Source organism: Chroicocephalus ridibundus, chromosome 2 (genome assembly GCF_963924245.1).
Source record: "Chroicocephalus ridibundus chromosome 2, bChrRid1.1, whole genome shotgun sequence".
Taxonomy (NCBI): domain Eukaryota; kingdom Metazoa; phylum Chordata; class Aves; order Charadriiformes; family Laridae; genus Chroicocephalus; species Chroicocephalus ridibundus.
Genome location: NC_086285.1, coordinates 91,129,899 through 91,152,575, shown reverse-complemented (window position 1 = coordinate 91,152,575; position 22,677 = coordinate 91,129,899). Strand labels below are relative to the sequence as shown.

The 22,677-nt window shown below is 40.3% G+C and overlaps 1 protein-coding gene across 1 annotated transcript in view; it reads left to right on the top strand.

The window, feature by feature from the left end:
• The window catches only part of ANKRD33B (ankyrin repeat domain 33B), a 48,313-nt gene that overhangs the window by 12,095 nt on the left and 13,541 nt on the right, over positions 1–22,677 (top strand). The window contains exon 2 of the mRNA XM_063323971.1: positions 20,597–20,726. Within this exon, the coding sequence (XP_063180041.1) occupies positions 20,597–20,726 (130 nt within the window). The remainder of the gene's footprint in view (positions 1–20,596; positions 20,727–22,677) is intronic.

Sequence of the window (22,677 nt, the reverse complement as noted above, 5' to 3'; positions counted from 1 at the left end):
TTATGAAAAAAGGCTCGGCATACCTGTTTAGCATTTAATTGGGAAACACAGGAAGGGTAGCTACGTGTTCATGAAAGTGTCTTTAGGTGTGTATGAAAGGAAAGGGAAGGTGGTAAGGTACTTCTGTATATCTGGAAGTATCATATGAGTTTGATAAAGGTTTCAAGAGAAGGCAGAGCCAAAGCTCAGGTCCATAAAGGAGTTCATTTAAAATATTTTTCTTTCTGCAAAGAAATATTTTCTCTGAAGAGCATGAAATAGCAATAGCTTGTTAGACAAAGGGTATAGAATAACAAGCTATATCGGTTAGTTTTGGAAAATGAAATTAGGAAAAATTTTTACACTGAAAGGGTTATTAAGCATTGGAACAGGCTGCCCAGGGAAGTGGTTGAGGCACCATCCCTGGAGGCATTTAAAAGACGGGTAGACATAGTGCTTAGAGATATGGTTTAGTGATGGTTTTTGTCAGAGTTAGGTCGATGGTTGGACTAGATGATCTGAAAGGTCCCTTCCAACCTAGATGATTCTGTGATTCTATGGTTCTATGAAATACCACAAACATTAATGTAACTTTAGTGTTTAGATTTACAAAGCCCTTCTGAGCTAGTAAAAAATGCAAACACAGTAGAAGCGTGTTCTGGTTACACTGAGACCAGCGGTACTGCATAGTAAATGCCTGGATGTATGGAGCAACATCAGCCAGAGCAAACCTTCAGCCGGGAAGCAACAGGTTTTTTGCCTGCTGTGCTGCAGGCACTTGGTCACCACTGTGTTAGCCAAGTCCTGTCTGCATGGGAGACCGGGCAGCCTAAGCGTCTCAGAGACTCCCCGCGTGGAAACGCCAGCCTGGAAAAAAACCCACATCGCTCCTGGAGGGAAACCCAGTCGGTGGATTGACGGGGGAGCGAAGCCATTTGCCATGTCATGGGTCATGTGGAAAGAAAACAATTTTGAGGTCCTTGGGAAGTGAGTGAAAGCATCTTCCTTGTACCCTAGGGACAGAAAATCAGTGTGATGCCCCAAGCAGGGACTGTCCCACCGCCTGCAGGCGGTGGCTGTGGGGAAGGGCTCGGGTGGCTCTGGGGTCCCCCACTGACCTCCTGCCAGCACCATCTAGCAAGACGGAGTCCACGCCGGGCTGCGTCCTGCTGCCGTTTACGTAGGGTGGGACTGAATCTTCCTTCCCACCTATTTATCATGTAGGGAAAGGAGGCTTTTGCTGATTGTGCTTTGTTTTATTTTACTGCTCTGCTGCTGTATGGGCCGCGGGCATTTCCCAGCCTGGAAAATTCTTCCTCTCGTGAGGATGCAACAGGGGTGACGACGCGTGAAGATACTCATGAGCAGAACTGCCTGCGGAATAGGAACCTGAACTGAGTACTAGGTACATGATCATCTTCTTAGTACCTTACTTGAATTAAAATAGCATGTATGCAGTTTTCTGCGTTCAGATGCCTCGGTGCATTTGCAATGCTTGTCTCCATACAAGTTCCCATGAAGTGTATTACATACATGTGGAAAACTCCCTGCAAAAGCAAGATAATTAAATCTGACAGGCAAGAGCTGCCCCACCAAATTAAACCTGTTGCAATAAATATAGTTGCCTGAAGACTTTGAAAAAGTTGCTTTTGAACTTTAAAAATATAAGCAGATACCGCAGTCCTTTCCCACCATACACTACCTCCCAGTCATCATCCTGCTAGTGATATGGCGTGAAGCAAACATTGAAGTATTTAATACTCATGTGAGACATTTTAGAAGCAGTAAGCAATATAAGCATGCCAGGGCAAAAAGAAAGAATGAAAAAAGAAAGAGACATGGTGAATAAATGTCAGCCTTTCTCTTAAAATTTCTCACCCAAATTATTTTTCTCTAAGACGCAAGATTGTGAAATGCCTTTCACTTACTATTGTCATTTTATCTTTCCGTGGACATTTTTAGCCTGACCTAGTTTATGCTTATTACAGTCAGTGCAGTTGATTTATGGGCAGAGGCTCCATTCACAGACGGTGGTGTGGGTGTGGGTACGGTTGGAGCTGCGATATTTTGGTGTGCAGTAATGTGACTGTTACTGTGCATTTCACAGATCACAAACGTACAGCAAACGGATCGTTCTCTAAGGATCGGAGTTCAAATAAGAAAAAAATAATTACCCGGAGGTTTCTAGTAAGGTGATGCCGTTCCCCAGTGTGTCTCGGATCTCAGGTCTAGCGCTCTCTCTTCTGCTGGCGTTAAAGCTATGAAATTCCCTAGCTATCAGGTGTCAGTAAAAAATACTATGATCTTTCTTTGGAGTTTCAGTACCTGATGCGAGATCCGCAGGAACTTCTACCCTCCTGTGCTGGGTCCACGAATCAGTCACCCGATTAGACACAGACAGTAACGGTGTGGCAAAACAGACCAACGTTGCCCACTAACTGTGACGAATATCGCCGAGAGGAAGGATTCTAAAACACGGGGTCTCCTTTGGGATCGGGTGCAAAGGAAGAGCGACTCTGCCATGGGCTGCGGCAGTGTAGGAGCGTGAGAGGGAACTGGGTATCCGGGGCACCAGTGCTGGACCCCCTCATGGTGCCGCTTCCAGCTCAGGTCCTGGCTGCTGTGGCTGGTGGAGCAGAGGTAACGCGCTACAGCTGCTCGGAAGGCCGTGTCTACGGATATTAAAGAGTTATGTGGGAAGTTCACTCTGCAGAGCTCTTATGCGTGTTTTCACAGAATCACAGAATGGTGGAGGCTGGAAGGGAGCTTTGGAGATCGTCTGGTCCAACCCCCCTGCCAGAGCAAGTTGACCTAGAGCAGGTTGCACAGGAACGCATCCAGGCGGGTTTTGAACACCTCCAGAGAAGGAGATTCCACAGCGTCTCTAGGCAGCCTGTCCCAGTGCTCTGCCACCCACCTTTTACTGAAGTACCTCTCCCCAGCAGAGTGAAATGAGGGCTGATGGCTTTATTCTCACAGGGAAAGCCAACCATTGCGTTTAAAGACTTCGGCCTCTGGCTCTCTTGTGCTGCCATGATTATTTGGACAAGTCAAGTGTGCAGAAAAGTGCAGTTCACAATTCCGCAATTAATATCCTTTGTAAGCTAGCCTACTCTCGTTCATCTGCCAGACTGCAGAGTTTGAAAGCTTAGGTCAAATATATCCGTGGAATAAAATTAATGTTTTGAGCATTTTAAAAGAATAAATTCATTGGTTTGAGAATTTAAAAAAAAATGAAAATTGGTACTAGTGTTTCTATAATGCAAAACAGTAATTGTAATTGCAGTTGGTGAGTTTAATGCGTATATTGGCCCTTTTTTGCTTCCTCCTTGTCATCCACAAAACACATTCCTCTGGGGAGGAAGTTTTTTAAACAGCACTTAGATACCCAGTTCAGACTTTGAATACCTGTCTAAAAATACCATATTTTCCACTTCCTCCTGTAATTTCTATTTCTGGTACAGTTGTTGCATCAGTTCTGGTTTATCACTAAATTGTTGGTGTATGTCTTATAGGAAATAAGAATTACAGCAAAGCCTCTACAATTTGGCAGCCTATCAGTCACAGGGGAAAGGGCAAGTGAGGATTGTTCATGTGATACAAAGCCTAACAAAAACGTTCAAATATTGTCGTCATTAATTTCACAAACTTGCCTCTCTTCCTTGCCACAGCTGCCTCCTGTTGTTTCCTTTCAGATTTTAAGGTCTTCAGGGAGTACATCAGGAAAGACTTTACCTTATTATCGGTGCTACTGCAATCGATAATATCATTCCAAAATACGTGATTTTGAAGTCTACCTGTATTGGCTGAACTTTTAAGATTATTGCTCCAAAGCAATATCAGTTAGTATAATCATCTTATCTACAACAGTTTTACTGTGCAAATATCCAATATGAGATTTCCAAATGTTACAGGGAAGAAGGCGATTTTTGTCTGTAGGATTTTGATTCTTGCGTTAGTTACATCAGTTAATGCAACAAGCCTTCATTTTGGATATTTGCTATTGTCTGTGTCTTTCCAGAGGTGGATTGAAGGAGTTGGACTCTGAAGGTAACAGGAAACAGCTTGCCCATGATTTTGAGGCAGAAATACAAAGACAAGGCCTTCTGCTCTTAAAAATATTCCACTATTACCAAGGAGCACTCTCTCATTTTGGATCAGAAAAATACAAAAAAATAACCCCAAATGCTTAGCCAAACATTTGAAAATGTATAGAGGTCTATTTTAGGGGAAAACCTGTTATTGCTTCAAGGTGCCTGAAAACTGAGGGAGAAAAACATAAGCTTTACCATTCTTCCACTGCTACTCTGTGATCTTTTTAGCTAATAGTGATATGGAGTTCTTACAAAATATGGAATAAGAAATTGCAACTTTTGGTCAGTAATTGTAAACTATCTAAATATGTTAACTTCCACTCCTCATGGGAAAGAAAAGAAAAAACAAACAAAACTGTATCTTCTGAGATAATGAGAAAGATGCTTTGCCTGATGAACTGTTAAACGGATGGTGACCACACTTGTTCATAGTCTTTGGTTTCCATTTCATTTCACTTCTGTAAATTTTTACCTTTCTCATCAGTGCAAGTGGAGGAAGATCTTAACAACAGATCTTTTTACTACACTGCAGCTTTTCTACACAGACCCACGTCACCTTAATTTCTATTGAATTAAAAATAGAAGCCAGAGGAGACTGGCAGCTTCACAGCGTATCTCCAGATCAAGGCATTTCAAAAGAGTGATGAAAATTTTAGTAGACATCATAGGGAAACCAGAAATTACTTAGAAAATTGATTATGTATTCTCTGAAAAGATTTTAAATCTCTCAGCATACTGGAGGTTTTGTCCTTAAGCAAATATGTAGGCCAGAGACATCTGACACGGAAAGGCAGGTACTGATGAGGTTCCTCATGCCACAAATAATTTAGTCTGAATGAATGAATGAATGAAGATATATGGAAAGTAAAATGCTATTAAATCAGTCATTTTCAAATCAGCGTGTAAAAGCTATTTTCCTTGTACATGAGCTTAAAAAAGGAGAAGGAAATTGTAAGTTGTCAGTCTTCCAAAGAGGCAAGACCTTGATATTTTCTCTCTGCGCTTTCTAATATCCAGCTGAGTACGATGAGTTAGCACACACATTTTTAAGAAGCCGGGGGGGGGGGACACCTGTCTCAAAAATAGAAAGTATCATAACCTGAACAAGAGTTTTCTTTTAAATCATCTCCTTCAGTTTACTGCTCCTGTGTGAGTCATTGCCGTTGTGTAGCTGATGCAATTTCATCTGACCTGTATGTCCTTCCTGAGGTGTGGAAGGCGATTTTGGTTCTCGCTTGGTAGTGTTGGGCACAATCTGGTGGGCCTCTGCAGCAACTGGAAAGTTGTCTATGAAATAAAGGGCTCAGAGGCTTTGAGCGCATCACTTCTTACCTGTTCAGAGCTGAAAGTATTAGTTGTACGTTTTGTTTCTTTGGCAAAAGAACGAGGTGGGAGAGTGAGTCCTGGGAAAGGAAGCATTCAGCATTGGATGATAAAGTGCACATTAGAGGAATTAAAAAAATGCAGAATAGAAAAAGTAGACCTCAGTGCATTTGCTTCTGGAGGTTATGACTGAAGAAACAGTACATGTGAAGATTTGGTGGTAATGAAGGACAGTGTTTGCTGCTCCCGAGCCCTGTGTCCATACACAGGGTGATAGAAGACCAAGCTTTGGCACTGCCTGGTGCTGCTGGTGTGCTCAGCTCAGCTCTGTGGGGAGCTCTGCGCGGAGCTGGGAGGTGTAACGCTGCTGAGATTTACTGTTCTCGGCCCATGCACAGATGGATTTAGGGAGGCTCCTCAGGGTCTGCTGCTGAAGGAGGACAGCTAGTGCTCCACATACGCAGTTGTGATGAAACAAAAAGAAGCCTTTAAATGACAAAAAGCTGTAGATGAAGTATTTACCATTTAGCATCTTGATTGTTGTTGGGTATATTTAGTCATCAGCCAACTCTAAAAATGCCAGTCTTCGGGTTTTGCCTCAGCCTCCTGCAAAACTGCTTGATTTATCCACGAGTGTGGCCTGTGAGTGCCTGTTAAATGAACAAGGACTAACTTTATAAAAATGACTGTTATTCATTTATGGGGTGGAAATGTATTTTTTTTGTTCAGTGTAATATATGTAATAAGGCCGCACAGCTGAAAATTTACATTAAGAATGTCATACATTGCTAATAACAAAATGCCAAATTTATAGTGGAATATTTAGTTACACCAACATGTACTGTCTTCCTTTTAACTGCAGAAATATGTCTTCATCCCAGCTTTTTGTTCTCATTATTCCTGTTCACTGCTAACCACCCTATGCTTATCCAGTGGTTGGAGAGTTTCCTTCTCTATCATGCTCTTCATCATCATGAAATAGAAAAATTGCACAAATATTCCAAAAATTGAACCTTCTTTGCAATATTTCTTCAAGATAAATGTGTTTCTTTGCTCCCATATTTTAGCAAATTCCAGTGCTTTGGAGTTGGGCACGACAAAAGTGAAGAAAATTGTGTTTACAGGTCACGTCTGTACTGTGTTAATAGACAAGTGTCTCTTAAGTAACGAAGGCCATTGCAATCAAAGGTCCTCATTTACCATACAGAAATCTCAGCAGCTGTTGATGTACCTTTATTTATACCATTAGTAGAAATACAATTCCAGTTTTCCGAGCTTGCCAGCCTTTTTGCTTAGATGGAGCTTTCTAATAGCAACAGATCAGCCATGACAGCTTGTGTGGCCTAATGCCGTCCTGAGCTGCTGGGAAGTACCCTCCTGTAACAGAAAAACTGAAAATCCTGGAAAGCAACACAGACAGCTGATGGATATGCAGGCCCACTTGCTAATTACTAATTTTTTCAAGACATGAATAATAAGGCTGCAGCTAAATGCTTAGTTATGTGAAAGTGCTAGTCCAATAATTGTTATGATGTTTGGCCAACATTGAATGCAATAGGAGATAGTCTTCTTGCGAATAGTAACAGCTGTCATAGACTGAGATGGAATGTGTCAGGTAGACAATATTTTTCGGTATCCTTTTATTTTATATAACGGTATTTATTTACAAATCTTCAGCTGGAAAGATTAGAGAGCTTTTGTGATGAGTCTTGGGCATAAGAATGTGCTTCTTTGCTTTTATAAGCTGTATGGCTTGCAGCCAGTTAAGCAAAAAAAAAAACAACACCATTTTTTTTTTAGGATGTGGTTTCCAACTGTACATTGAAAATTCCCTGTAAATCAGATATCTTTTTTTTCTCCAGGGGCTTGGACCATCATTCAAAGGTCCCTTAGTATATTCAGATACTGCTCTCACTAGTGAGCTTCTATCAACAAAAATGCCATCCTGCAAGGTCTTGAAGTACCAAAAGACTCTCTACCAGACTGTTGTAATTCTTCAGCTGCTGTGGGGCTCGGGGTCGCGTCAAGCTCACTGCAAACAGCTCTGAAAAACCTCTGTCAGATGCGTTTGATACATACTGCTTTTTTTGTAGCATGTTTCTTTTCAGCAAAAGCTGTTCTTTTGTTAAGAAAACTGTTTTAAATGCCTACTATTTCTCTCATAGATATAGGTCCCTAAATTACAAACTAAATTGCTTTTATGAATTCCCGGAGTCCTGACTCAAGAAAAGCTGTTTTGCAGTTTACCCAAATATTCTCCGATTTTATGAGGCGTAAGAACAGTTTCTGGATTGTTTGACTGAAACTGTTCTGTGAAGTGGATATATTGTATTAATGAGTTAGCAGTTTTTTACAAAGCCAAGTTGTCTCTAGTAATTCCAGACATTTGAATATAAATGTGAAATTATTCCTCCCTCTTTTTTTCAGATGTTTGAGTCTATCATCCCTACTCCAAACTCAACAATATATTAATTTTCAACCCCTCCCTCCTCTTCTTTATTACTTAGGTGAATGGGGTGTATTCATTGGAAGAGGAGATTCTTAGGTCCGAACCCAGAGGCAGAAGATGCTTTCCTGCTTTTATTGCATGGAGATAGGTGCTGAGCTGAGATAAACAGGGTGGTCACAGGCTCCGTATAAAAGGGAAGACTGCACCAACGGCAGGTAGAGCCTCACTCAGCTCTTGCCACTCGGTAGCGGCATTACCAGTGTGTGCTGCATTTGCTTATTGAACTCAAGCTGCAGCACTGTAGTTGACTTGAGACAGATGCGATGGCGATGCTACTGTCTCTCACTCGGATATTCTAAATATGATTTTCACCTTTGCCAAACTGTCTGCTCATGCACTGATGCCTGTGACAGCTGCAGTGGACGATAAATCCTTATTTAGCTAGTTGAGACAATAAAAGAGAGAAATTTAAAATGGGAATGCACACTTAAAAAAAAAAACAACACACCAAAAAGCTGCTTTAGAACTATCTTCTTCAGGATTTTTAAAAAGTTGAATCTACAAAAAATAGTGAGCTTCCAGAGGAAAAAAGTTCTCCTCTGAACAGATTAATTCAATGTCACAGTGTGTGTTTTCTCAAAGAAAAAATCAGGCTGAGCCTCTTGCAGACAAGCGTCATTGTGGATGAGCCCATTCCCTAAATACAGCGTTAAATTAATGTGAAGGTACTTGCTAGGACTTGCAAGCCAGTAGCAGCAGTGTTCTTGATACGGCCAAGTGCTATTCTCTGATCTTTCAAAAATGTAATTCTGCCTTTTGTTAAAACAGATGCACTTTTCACAGGGTGATGCTAAACCTGCAGGAAGGAACCATTCTTTAATGGGAAGTCTGAGGCACGCTGGTTTTCCTCTCCAGTGTCTGTATGCAGCCCATCAGTTACTTTATTCCTAAAATAGACAGAACTGTAGTTTGATGTTTTTTGTAGCAGGAGTTAGTTCTTGCTCTCTAACCAGCCATGGAGTCATCAGTATGCGTAGGTGTAAGTCACAAGAGCGCAACCCTCTTTGTCCTTGACCAAAGCACGTTTACATAAAAACTAGAAAGGTCTATCTGACACATATTACACGTGTTCTGTTGTGATTTAAAATGTGATCTGAATCATCAGTGTTTCCAACAGTTATAAAACATGAGAAACTTGGGCGTAACATTTATACTCTTAGTATTAGCAATCCTAGTTCACTATGAATTACTTGAAAATTCCATACTTTGTTTGAAGATAATGTTTTCACCCGGAACTGAAAATCTCCAGTATTCAGAGAAAGTGAATTTACCAAGGCAGTGTTTAAATAATTACAGTTACTAGTGCCTCATCTCTCTTTGTGGAGACCCACTTTTCCGTGCAATTTCTGGAGCGCTAGTAATTAGTAGTGCATAGGTGGGAAAGAGTGAAAGAGTTCTAAAGAAGTCAGGAACCACAACAGTTTCCTCCAAGTTTCACAAGCCTAAATCCAAGGAGTAATACTTATAAATATTGAGGTTTTTGGCCTCCAGCATGGTCATCTGTGATATTGCACAGTAGCTGCATTGCATGGAGCTGTGGGATTACGGGATTACAACCCTTTAGCATCATGAGGGTTGACACTAATCCATACACACCAAAATCCACTTTAGGTCTCTGAGAAAAAAATAGACACCTCCCATCAGTTCACCACAGATGTGTGTATTGCTTAAAGAGTTTATTTGTTTTCTAAGGAGAACCAGGAGACTTTTTTTTGCATATTTATGCTCAAAGAAATCTTTTGCCTTGTTGGAGCTGGGGAAAAACCACGAAGGGGAATAACTGAGATGAAAGCCAGTCCAGGTAAAACCAGATGCATATCCCAGGTAAAGGAAGATCTTTCATTGAGGAAAGCTTAATAAGGGCTTTCAAGAACCTGGATGCTTTACCACCTGAAGAACCATTGCTACTCACACTAGTTGATGATAATCTGAAGAGGCAAGCTAATGAGATCCCATCAGTGGGATCTTTGCTTGATTGAAGTGAAATAATAACACCTGGTCCCGCTGGAGAACCTTCTTCATGTCTACCAATAATATTTCAGCATACGTTTCTTCCCGAATATCAGTATTTAGCTTGTGTTTTCATGAACAACTACTGATTGTTGTTACCATGTTATCCTCTTAGTTGAAAAGAGGATGCTGACTGTTGCTATGGGACAACACATCTAGAGTGAAGTATGTAAGGTGAGTCCTGTAGGCTAAATACTAACATTTCTGTCATCTGAGAATCACTTGCCCTTCTGCTGTGCAAGGGCAGCTGGTCTTTTCTCCTCTCTTTGTTTTCACTTGGGGAGAAAGTTTACCGCGGTATCTCGGTCCGTTCATGTCAGTTCCAGGATCAATAAGGCTTGTTATTAGAAAATCCAAGATCAATAAGGAGGGTTATTATTAGAAGTGTTGCAGAAAAGGAAGGAATGGTGTTCAAAAACCAGGGCGCAGGGGAGGCTGGGAAGAAGAGACAATGAGGGTGTTACTTACCCATTGACGGCATTATGAAACTTACTGTCAAATAGCAGACTAAGATGGAGACTGGGATTTTATTGCTCTTACAGCTTCTTTAGATCAAAGGGTGAGGAAACAGGCTTTTGTGTGTGGTACTGTGCAGTGTTGTGTGTAGTGTGCAGGCAGGCTCCCATCTCTGGTGTCCCAAGAAGCTTACGCAGATGCTCCTCCTGGTGAGTACAGGGCCTCTGCAAGGAAGAGCTTTCACCCTGATGGGTTTTTTTCTTCATCAAGTTGCTTTCCTTTTGAGGAAAGAGACATTTTCTTTTTCAGTGGCAGATTAACCACTGACAGACAGGCCTCTTCCTGGGCTCTTTCTTTACAAGGTTTGGGTCTGTTGCGATGCCACGACCGAGAGGCTTGGAGAAAGTAAAGCAAAATGAATTTACAGAAGTAGGAGGAAAGGAACTGAAACTTCTTGGGAAGGTCTTGCCGAATATAGCTACAGGAGCTCATTGCCACAAGAGGGTGCTTGCAAGCTCATCACTGGCCATGTCTCTTCAGAGAGCTCCACAGTGAAAATGCACTAGGGCCTTTAAAATGTAGTTTACAGAAGAGACAGATTAGATACAATGATAGATTATGATGGAGTAGAAGGCTGTGCATTTATCTTTTAGCCAGTGTCAAACTGAAAATTATTGCTTACAAAGATTTTGGGAGTCATGACTTTTGGAGAGGTCTCCTGAAAAATCCTATGCATTCAAACACTTTGTTTAGCCGCTTGCAACAGATCTAAGGTACAGTCAGCCTGTGTCTGACAGAACATAACAGAAAGGAAAACGTTTCTATTAAACACATAGAGAGGAATCGAATCGTATGCCTCAAAGCCAAAGGAAGTACTTTTGACAGAGTTATGTCAGTGCAAAAAATGCATTTCACATGGCTTCTGGATGCACTACAACATATGTTTTTAGAATGTGTCAAACTCTCCTTTTTATCTTAAATGCGTGTCAATATATGCACATATTTAGAGACCAGCAGAGAAGTCAGCAGTAGTGTTCGGCTGGCTCAGGACTTGGAGTTCAGATCTAAAAAGGTTTCTGAACCTTCCTAAAGGTCTCCTCCTTCTCTCACCTTCCTAAAGGTGGTGAGGGAGTGCAACGGATACAAGTCACATCAGGTTTGGGTTACACTGTTAGACGATCCACCTCAGACTATCATTTTGTTTAGCTCTTAGGGGTTTTGCCTTTCTGAAAAAAAAAAAAAAAGCTTCAATGATATAATTGATAGGAAGACTATTATTGTAACATCAGATTTTAAAGTAATCTGGCTATCAAGAGATTCTCCAAAATGTTTTCCATATAATTTCTTCCACAAAAGCTATATTTTGGTCCTTATTAAAAACTTGTTTTCTTTCAGTGGTTCCCAAACTCACTGCAGCTTTGTGCAGCAAGTGGCGGGAGCAGCAGGCGCTCCCGGCCCCGTATATTCACAGGAGGAAGCAGTCGGCACTTCACTGTTTTAAATCCATCGCTAGCTGGAAACACCCGGTCCAAGCAAAGCATAATAATGTGCTGTTCATTTAAGGATCCGGAAATACATTGACCCTGTTCACATCAGGATCCCCCCATTAAAGTTCAGTACATTGTTTACGTTGTTTTCTGAAGTCAGACCTCTGACTTCTTTCTTATAAATATCTCTTCCCTTACTTTTAAGCCAGAGAAGAGTGACCTGCGTCTAGCACAGACCTTGAGAAACAGGCACAGCAAAGAGGGATGTATAAATTTGGCTGCTGTGCATCATGTATTATTACTGTCAATGCTATCAAAACTTAGCACTAACATTTGACAGTATTAACACTGATTAGTATGTGCTATACAAACAGGAAAGCTAGGATTAGTAAGGCTGCATTATTTGTCAGGGATCATCACTACTTAGTAGTTGTACCTACATGACAGTTTAAATAAACTGAAAATGTGAAAATTAACCTGATAAAAATTGTGTTACTTACCCTGTCATCTACCCGCAGTATTTTTTGTCCTTTAGAGTCAGGCACCCCATAAGCAGGACAGAGAACCTTTCCCCCAAAATGGTATCCTGGGCTGATTTCCCATGTTATTGAATCCAGAAATAATGTCCTTCTAACATATGGATAATGGCAATAAGTTCCACTAGATGACCTGTCAGTTCATTTTAAGTATGTGTCATTTTTATAAAAAAGTATTACCTTAAAGATTCCTTACATATTCCTTTTCTAAAATTATACCTTGTTTACGTTGGCTGTGACTAGAGGTCTCTCATGCATTGCAAAGCTTTATTTTCATTTGGATTACATCAAATGTCACTCCTTTTTTCAGTTGGGGGAAAACCATCACAGTTTCTTCTCTTTCCATATAAACTTCTTCATTCTGCAGATTGCTTTGTTGCACAACAGTCTGCTGTCACTAGTGAAGGCATTTCTTCCACCTGATGAAACTTAGGACTGATGAGTACATTCCTCATATAGTCTTACCAGCTGTGACTGCAAAATAATACATTATTTTAATGAAACTGGTCTTTAGCGTGAATGTGTATACCTGCTAACATCCTGAGCGAGTATTTTTAAAAATTTATATATACATTTAAATGGAATCACATTAAATTTGAGAGTTGGGGTTGTTCAGCCTGGAGAAGAGAAGGCTCTGGGTAGACCTTATAGCAACCTTCCAGTACCTGAAGGAGGCCTACAGGAGAGATGGGGAGGGACCCTTTATCAGGGACTGTAGAGGTAGGATGAGGGGTAATGCTTTTAAACTGAAAGAGGGGAGATATAGACCAGATATCAGTAAGAAATTCTTTACTGTGAGGGCGGTGAGGCACTGGAACAGGTTGGCCAGGGAAGTTGTGGATGCCCCATCCCTGGAAGTGTTCAAGGCCAGGCTGGATGGGGCTTTTGAGCAGCCTGGTCTAGTGGGAGGTGTCCCTGCCCATGGCAGGGGGTTAGAACTACATGATCTTTAAGGTCCCTTCCAATTCTCATCATTTGATTCTATGATTCTGCAGCTCCCGAAGCATCCTTGGCGGGACAGGGTATGGTGACAGGCTCCTGAGCAACCAGGTATTGTCTCACCCAGAGTTTGCCTCATGGGAAGATGAGGAGAACTCCCCGTAGGAGTGAGGAGAAAAAATGGGTTGCTACTTCTGGTGTAACACTCCCGTTTTCCTCCCATCAGGCTTCCAATGGATTGGAGATGTAATCATCTGACTTCTTAGTTGTCCTCTCCCCCCAGCTTTGGTCAAGGGAGCTGTGTCAAGAGACAGCTGGGTGGCTGGTGTTGGGAGAAGCGGTCGGGCAGTACAGGAGCTGTGGACGTGTTCCAGCCTCCTGTGGAACAGTATACAACCCCCAAGTCCCCATCAGATCAAGGGGTTTTGATTTCCCATTGAATTTTTTGCTTTTATTCTGTGGCTTTATCTTAAAAAAATATTGAGAAGGGTTAATCCCTCACAAGCATCTTTCAGTATTGCCATATCATAAAGCAATTTTTTTCATATATATTCCACCCACTGGAATATCTCTGGCTACACGGTGTGCATTTATTTGCCTTGTGTGTCTCTTATGGCCCCTGGCAGCAGCTTCCCGAGGTTTCTGCCAGCTGCTTATATCACTAGTGACGCCGAAAATGATTCAGACAACGTACGTGTTAGTAAATAAGGAAAGCCACGCTGATTTTATTGCCTTTTTTTGTTGTCTAATTTATTACACAAGTGGCACTGGTTTTCTTTGTTGTGTAATGCCAGCTTTTGCAGGCACAGTAAACTGAACTTTCCTGGGACTATTTTTAGAGGTGATCACGGAGATTTGGATTAGAATAGATTAAGTAAAGACTTCTGCAGAGATGATACATATACTAAGCTATACCTTTACTTAAAGACATGTGGCCTGTCTGACACAAGAGGCATTTACAAAATAAGTGAAATCATACATATCCCACAAAATGCAGGGAAAAATGGTGGGTTATCATCCACATGTCCACAGACAGGCCCGTGTTTTTAGCTAGAGGGGTGCAGTTCACGCTGGGGAGTGAATCTGTGAGTGTTCATAACTCCGTGAAGCGAAGGTGGCAGTTTTGTGCCTTCAGTATTTAGGCGTTGGAAGGGACAGTGTCATTTAAGCTTTTTTTTGGGATACAAGATTGTGCTTCAGGCTACTGTGTTCCCCTGCAGAGGAGGGGGAGAGTTTTGCGCGCCGCTGCTCCATCCCTCCTTGAATACTCTTTTGCACTTGTCTCATCGCTTTCCCCAGCAAAATCAACATCTCCCCCCTTGCCCCCCTCCAGGCACGTGAAGTTTTGTCCAAGCAACAGTCAGAAAAAATTCATTTAAATTCCCAGCTCTTTTTTTGGCACTTTCCTGATATAAATTTGTATGTGACTAAGCTGTTGCGGCCCTTTCTCGAAAAGGTCAGCCTAAATTATTTTGTGCAGATAATATTAAAGCTTATGTGCTTGATGGATTTCCATAGCACATAAACACCACTTCTCATGGGGCTGATGACCTGAATAATTACCTCATCTCAGTCACCGTTGATCCAATCAGCTAAACCAATTATAACATAAGCTCGAGCCATTTATGAAAGTTTCTCAGATTGCTTTATGCAGACTGGAAGGTTTTGTGCACTATACACAAATTAGAATATAGCAGACAGTGATGCTCAGCACTAAATTTTGCTCTTTTTTAATACAGTGTATGTTTAGAATCTCTACTAACACAGGTTTCACAGAGTTACAGAGTTTTTAGTGGAGATCAGAATTTCCCTCAAATAATTTTGGTAGATTTATTTTGAAATACATGACCTGATTTTTTAATTTTTGTTTTGCTTTGTATGTGAATTATGTTATAGTGGGTGACAGTTATGTACAGTTCTGTTATAACAGTGAGTTATACATAACAGAATATATTAAGTATATGAATTATCATTTCAATAAATCAACAAGGAAAAGTTTAAACACAGCTTCGTATTCCTTTATGTTTTATTGTTCTTCTATTTCTATTACTCATAATATTTTTTGTGTAATATGCTTTTAACTTAGATATAATTTTCATCGTTGTCCCGGCATATGATTATGGATTACAATGAATCATTATCTCATTTAATTCACTTCCATGCAGTTTTAATCATTGCTGTTAAACCAACCTTGCAGAATCGTCATTAATACTTACAGATGTATGCAAAGCAAACTGGACAGTTGTTTATCATGATGCTTATGAAAAGCAACGGGTAATGTCAATTTAGTCTTTTGCCAGACTCAGTTTTGTCTGGGATAATAGGCGAAAAGCTATAATAAGCTGCTTTCATTCTCAGCATCTTGGTGGAAAATAAGTTGCCTGAAGAGATTTTTTTTAAAAGCTAAAATAATTGCATGCTGGATGTGATTTGCTCTGCTGTTCAGCTTGAGTTCATTATTGATCCTCTAATATTTCTTGTGATCTCTATTATCTGTAATAATCTAGTGTACAAATAGCCTTACGTCTGTAATTTTGTCATAACATCTGATTTATAAAATTGTCTCCTGAGATACCCATGACCTCACTTAATCAGACTCGTTGTTCTGTCATTAGCCAACACAGCTGAGCAAAGCAGTTTATTTTTATAGTGGCAGCACTATTCCAGTCTTACATGAAATGAAAGGCACATGAAGAAATATCAGTTTAAAAGGAATCAAAAGTTTCACAAGACTATTTTATTCTATTTCAAACATGCGAATTTCAAGTTTATGATTCTGTAGGAAATTTTAATAGAATACTTTTAGTCTGATGACAGAAGGGTCCTACGAAACTCTTACAATTCGCAAGGTGTTGTAACATCTGATTAACTTCAGGTAAGTCCCACACCTGAAATGTCCATTTATGTACTCTGGGATGAAATTAAGAAAATTCATTAGACTTTATTTAGAATATATGGAAAATAAGTAATTTATTCCAGACTGACCGTTTTGTCATATATTCCAAATAAAGTATTGTTCATTTTGCTCTGTGGTTTCAAAACAAAGTGGGATCTTTCAAAACTGTGCTAGTTACATAAAAATAAGGTATGTCATGTACTGTAGAAAACTGTGGGCAAGCTCTGTGAATTGCCAAATATTCCACAGAGGAAAGACAGAGCCCTCAACACCTGGCAGTATTATGGCTTCTGCTTGGAAAAAAACTGTTACTGAGCTGAATTTCAACCCCCCCTTATGTGGAAAAATCGACAGTAAATGTTAATGTAGTTGATGTGATGGATGACTCATGCTCTATTGTTAGTCACGCAGAGTCTGTACGCAGCATTTGAAAAATGAAATAGGATCTGTTGCAAACCTCAGAGAAGCCAGCAGCCCCGGTCGCCTGTAATGAAGGAATCCCTTTTCCTATAGTTCAAAGGCATCAATGTTGTTTCACGTTTAAGGTCGCTTCTGCACAGAGGACCAAAGCAGACCTTTTTTTTTGCCTGTTCTGTTTCATCGGTCTGAGAGAATTATGGGCAGCGGCCCTGGCCACTGGCTGGGAGAGAGCAAGTCTTAGCTAACACAACAGCCCTTGAAAAGCAGGGACACTGCGCTTGCATGCTGTGACATATGTACAGTTGCTCCTTCTGATAATTTATTATTGTTATATATTAGTGGGAATAGTTTGAGGTTTTATTATGATTTAAAATAAGTGGTGGTTGAGGACATTTGAAAGGGAAGAGAGGGAAAAGGATGCTGTTGAAGGAGAAAGGTTGAAGTCTTAGGGTGAAGACAAGGGTTTAAGAGTTATCAATCTTCCTTCTCCTAAAGCTTTCAAAGGTAGTGAATATGTCTGAGAATTGATCCTACTGACAAAATAATAGTCAGATTCAATTTTTTAAAAATACTTTTTTTTTCCCACATACACTGACCACTTCATAATTGCACCATGATCCTTCATATGAGGAGCAGAATAATTGATGCCTTGGTAGAACACTGATGAGATGAAACGTCATCTCTTTTCTGTGGATAACCAGATTACTCAGGTTCAGAATTTTCTAGATAAAATTCATTTATACTGCTTTATTTTTATCTTTCAAAAAAAAATTAAGTGCACAGCTGTATTTTCCTGCAGACTGCCGTGATACAGGCTGCCGCTTTACCAATTGCTTCAAAAGGCAGTTTGCTGAAAGCAATGTTGTATCAGTTCTACTTATTAAAAGAGATTGTTGAAAGAGTTTGTAATATATAATGGCTGTGGATAATAGTATTTATTGGTATATGAAGTTAAAGATTCCAGACTAATAACTCATGGTGTGACTGATGGATTGCATGTCCTGGCTGATCTGCTTGTACTAACTTTCAGCAAGCAGAACACAGACAGGGCCAGAAATGGACGCAAAAAGGAAAAAAAGGGGGGAAAAAAAACCCCAAAACCCCAAAACAAAAAAAGCAACCCGAAACTGCAAATTATCATAGTATCATTGAACCAGGATTTGGGAAATAACCGTTGAATCCAGGGGTTCATTGCAATTTTCATTCTAAAGCTGTAACCTCCTGCACCTCATTTCAATATCTGGTGCATTTGGAAGAGCTCTGCAAAGGCAAGCAGTGCCTCAGCAAGCGGTCTGTCTCACTCACCTCCCTGTGAAACACGTAAGCGGTGAGGGCAACCAGAGAGCGCTTCCATCAGCTTTACAGCCCTGGATGGTGCTGGGAACCATATGGCGGAGAAGCGACTTGTTTTTATGTCCTCGTCCGATTGCTCGTTTTGCTTCTCAATCAGGGAGTGCTGGGCACGCTCCGTCAAACACCAGGTTCTCACACTCTTATCTGACCCACTCCAGATTCGTGCAATTGTCCTTCAAAAATGATTTTCCACGCTACTGCATCACGTAATCCCTCAGAAAGCTCCTACTCCCCGTTGCCTTTCCTTATCCTTAAGCAGTCTTTGATAGCATCTTTGGAAAATAAACTTCAGAAAATGTTGATACCCAAGTAATCCTGGTTTGTAAATTCAGAACGGTGAATGAGGTTGATTGATTTTGAGATCATTTGTGTCTCGTGTCCGCTGAAATCAGAATGCCAGTCTGTGTTAAATGCGTTAGATCCTGTCTGATGGAGGTACCCAATAAAAGTAGGACAAAGGTGCCTAAATACTGTAACGCAAAAGCCTCTCGCAAAAAAGAGCTAATGTTTACTATTTGTTATTGTTTGTTTTACTGTTTTACAGTTTATTTTTCTTTTAAAGAGAGCAAAAAATTAACTTATTTTTTTAAGCATCCGGTAAATATTTTTAGAACACAAAAATGCCCTGTGAAAGTATCCTTCAGATACTGAATGAAACAGTTTTTTCCATTAGAGATGACAACTACTTTAAGTTACTCTTATGGCTTTTTGAAAATACCACTCTCTTCAGAAATGCCAATTTTTTCAACACTAGGATCCCCCTTCTTATTGTCAAGAATTTTAGGTCTCCAAACTATCGTATACTTAGTTTTCTGCTGTCATTAGTAACTGACATTTTACTGAATGGCTGGGTGATGTTTTAAATCTGCAGAGTTTTTGGAGTTGTAAAGACCTATATCCAGAAATTCTTAGAGAACTAAAATAGTGCGCGAGTTCTTACCAAGTGGACACTAACACAATTTTTTAAATGCCAAGAATGCTTACATTGTAGTAAAACTTGGATTAATCTGAACAATCCCACCAGGAGAGTGCATACGTTTTAGTGGATATTATTTCAGGACATAAATATATATATACACATAAGACATTAACCAGAATTCCCTGTACAAATTCAATAGAACGGTTTGAAGCATTACAGGTTTTTCACAAGGAAATGGAGTTGCTCTTTATAAAGCAGTGGTAGGTGTGGCTTCATACTGAGAACAAGAGTAAATTGAGAATAAAAGAAATTAGAGTAATAATTTTATCAAAATATATAATTGAGAAATACCCTGCATAGCCTGTGAGCATCCCAAAGAGTTGGCATTGCCTCTGTACCTCAATGAAGCTGTCTGCTACATAAGCCAAATGGACTATCCAGAATAACAATGAAACAGGACAGTGAAATATTAACTAACTACTTATAATGAGAATAAATCAGAAGCTGCAGTTGTCATTTGGTGTATGTCTCTGTCTCAGTAGCGTGGGTGGGGAAAAGAAATAAAGAGAATGTTTAGGCAAGAGATGCTTAGAGAAATGATGGAGGAGTCAGGGCGGGCCATTCAGTTTTCATAACTGGATTCTCCTTCTTTCTAGTCTTTTGTGGTTATGAACTCGCAGCATGCCTGTATGAGTGCGTTTTAGGCAGGGAGGGTTACCAGAGAGGCCAAGACTTGTATCTCTGCCCTAATCTTTTCTATAGTCAGATACTGACGCTGAGCGCAGGAAAACTGAGTCATGTGTTGGCAGTGAAGGGGGAGGGCAGGGAGAAGCACTGGTTTATCTGCAGCTGCCCTTCTCTACACCCCTCAGCCCCGTGCAGATGAACACCGGGCTGCCCGAGTAATCCAGAAGAGCGGAGATAATGGTTTCAATCCTAGTGGTCAAGTGAGCAGCCAGGATTAAGTACTGTAGTTCCATTTAATTACTGACAAGTGTATTTCGCTGTATTTTAGGGAAGCTGTCAGTTTGCCGCTGTGGAGTGAAATGCTACCTGGGTAGCAAGCTGAGTTATAAGGTTTACCTCCTGGAAGTTTTACAGCTTCCAGCTGTCATAAAGCACATTAAACAGGAACTCTAAAAGCAATTTTATTTTATTTATGATTATAAAAAAAAGGGCTAGATCTAACAGGAAACCTGAAGTATTTAAAGATAGCAACAGGCAGCATGAACACAACTCCTGCCTACCTCTTCCTCTTCAGAGAACAAGGAGTTGTTTTTCAGAGAATTAATATTCAGAGCAGGTCCAGTTCATCTTACTTGCCTCGTTCATTTTATTATATAATAAAATCTGATTTATTCTCATTTGGATACAGAGTATATAGCCATATAAGCATAAGCCATTTATAAACAGTTACTTTCCAAGTAGCATAATATAATACCTACTCTCTTAGGTATTTCTGAGGAATAGCAAATGTTACTTGCCAAAGGGCAGGGATAAAAAGCAGTGTTTTGGATCTGAACATTGTGCCTGGAGCTAATCACTAGTTATGCTGATACCTTTTCAGTTCTTCAGTCTGAAAAAAAAAATAAATGAAAAAGCAGACCAATATCCTTCCCCAGTGAACTTTTCTGAGTCTGGTAAGCCTAACTCTCTCTTTATATCTTTCTTACAGAATGGTCTTATCGTTGCCTGTTACCAAGGTTATGTGGATATTGTAATAGCCTTAGCACAATGCCCTCACCTCGACGTGAACTGGCAGGACAACGAAGGGAACACGGCTCTAATTACAGCTGCACAGGCAGGTAAGGCTCTTTGTTCCACCTCTTACATACCTGGTCGTAGGAGGAGCCTGTGCTGTGGCTATTATTTTCAGGATTTTTTCAAGGCCCTAAAAGAAATCAGTCTGCATAAAATAATCCTGGCCAAGCCCACTCCCAAGTCAATTTGTCATTATTTTCTTTGAACTAATTAATCTACAGTAATATATATCCAATGGATTAAGACAGAAAAAGCTATACATTTCCAGTAGATGCCATTAACTCTTTTAACTTAAAAATAAAAAAAAATGTTGCCCCAAGTGTGCAGTACTATACTGCTTTGTTCCTTTAAGCTTATTTTCCTATGTTTGCTCTGGCAAGCAACCACTCAACACTGTGGTCATGTAATGTGCTTCGTTAGTGCTGATAGCATCTCTTTTCTCATGCCTGTTGCACCTGCCTCAGTGGGTCCGTAGTAACTGCTGAATATAGGAAAATGTATCACCATTAAGAAATATCTTAGCTGCTAAGACATTCTTCAACCACTCCATAGTTGAAAGCAAAAAAACCCTATTTATATACTCTCAGCAGGATTCAGTGTTTGCCAATGCTGCTTTTGTAACAGGCTGATTATATTGACATCGACCACGTTAATCCCGATGCAGACTGGAGTGAGAGCAGAGTTTATCCCCAGGTTTTCGTTTATCCCACCCAGCATGGTAATATTCAGTGAATAAGTATAACACATCACATAAATGTAAGAGATGGTCCCAAAAGAAATACTAGTTTCAAGTCTACAGTTAAAAAGCCATGCATCGATTATTTCTGTTAAAACCAAAACACTGGGCTTTAACCTGTAAGGGAAGTTGTATTTTTCTCTTACAAGTGTTAACAAAGTGCTAAAGCATGTAAATCAGGAAAAATTTGACCAAGGAGGCCATCACTTTGTAGTCCAAAAGCTGTTCCAAGGGCTGCCTGGCTCTGCAACTGTGGTTTCCCTTGTATCACTCAAGCGTGCTCCTCAAAGGCAATCACTTTACAAGGAAGTGCGTACTTGGTCTTTATCATATCTTCTCACCGATGAAGAATATGGGATGTTCGTGGGAGTTCATGGGACATGGCATTTCCTCCCAGACTCTGGCTGTCTGGAGGAAACAAATTTCCGTCAGACAATGTCAATGGACATTATAAGTCATGTCTAAAGCTTGGAGCAGTTTGGTTTTCATGTTAATTTAGTAATATTGCCACTAGACATTTCCAGGTAGTACCGAACTTTGCTTTGTGTTGTACCAAAAAGTCAACAGTGCTAAAGAATTCGCTGCAAGATAGGTCTTGAATACTGGAAAGAAAGAATTGCGACCACAGTAGTCCCGTTCATAGCAAAGTCGTGAGTATAGTAGCTTTCCAAAGAAAGTGAAGTCTCCAAAACCCTAAGCCACATTTATTTATCTGCCCTAATATAAATTTGGACTATAAAAGGTTTAACACTGACTCCTTCCTGACCTTTATAACTCATGATAATGAGCTCAGAATTAATCCAGAGGGCTGACATTGACATGACACTCTCTGCCAGTACTTGTTATTGATCCCCAAAGCAACTGGAAATGACTGTAGTCAGCAGAAGCTTACACAAACTCCCAACAACTTGGATGTTTTCCCCTGCCTACGATAATCCTGAGCTCCAGTGTTGACACCAGTTATTTAATTCATTATCACAAGATACTGCTGCAGTGTTAATAGAGATTACTGTGAGGTTAACGTTGCAACCAGAGGACCTACAGTGCAATAGATGCTGCTTAATTATTGCTGAATGTTAAGTAGGGACACTGAGCAGCGTATTATAAAGAACCGAAAGCAAAGCTTAGGCGAGCTTTTCTTTAGTGGAGGATTTATTTGTTTGTTTGTTTTTAATTTTAGGTCATGAAAATAATAATATTATTGCAAAATAAATTATTCTGAGATATTGCTGTTATGTATACCAAAAATATGGGGTTTC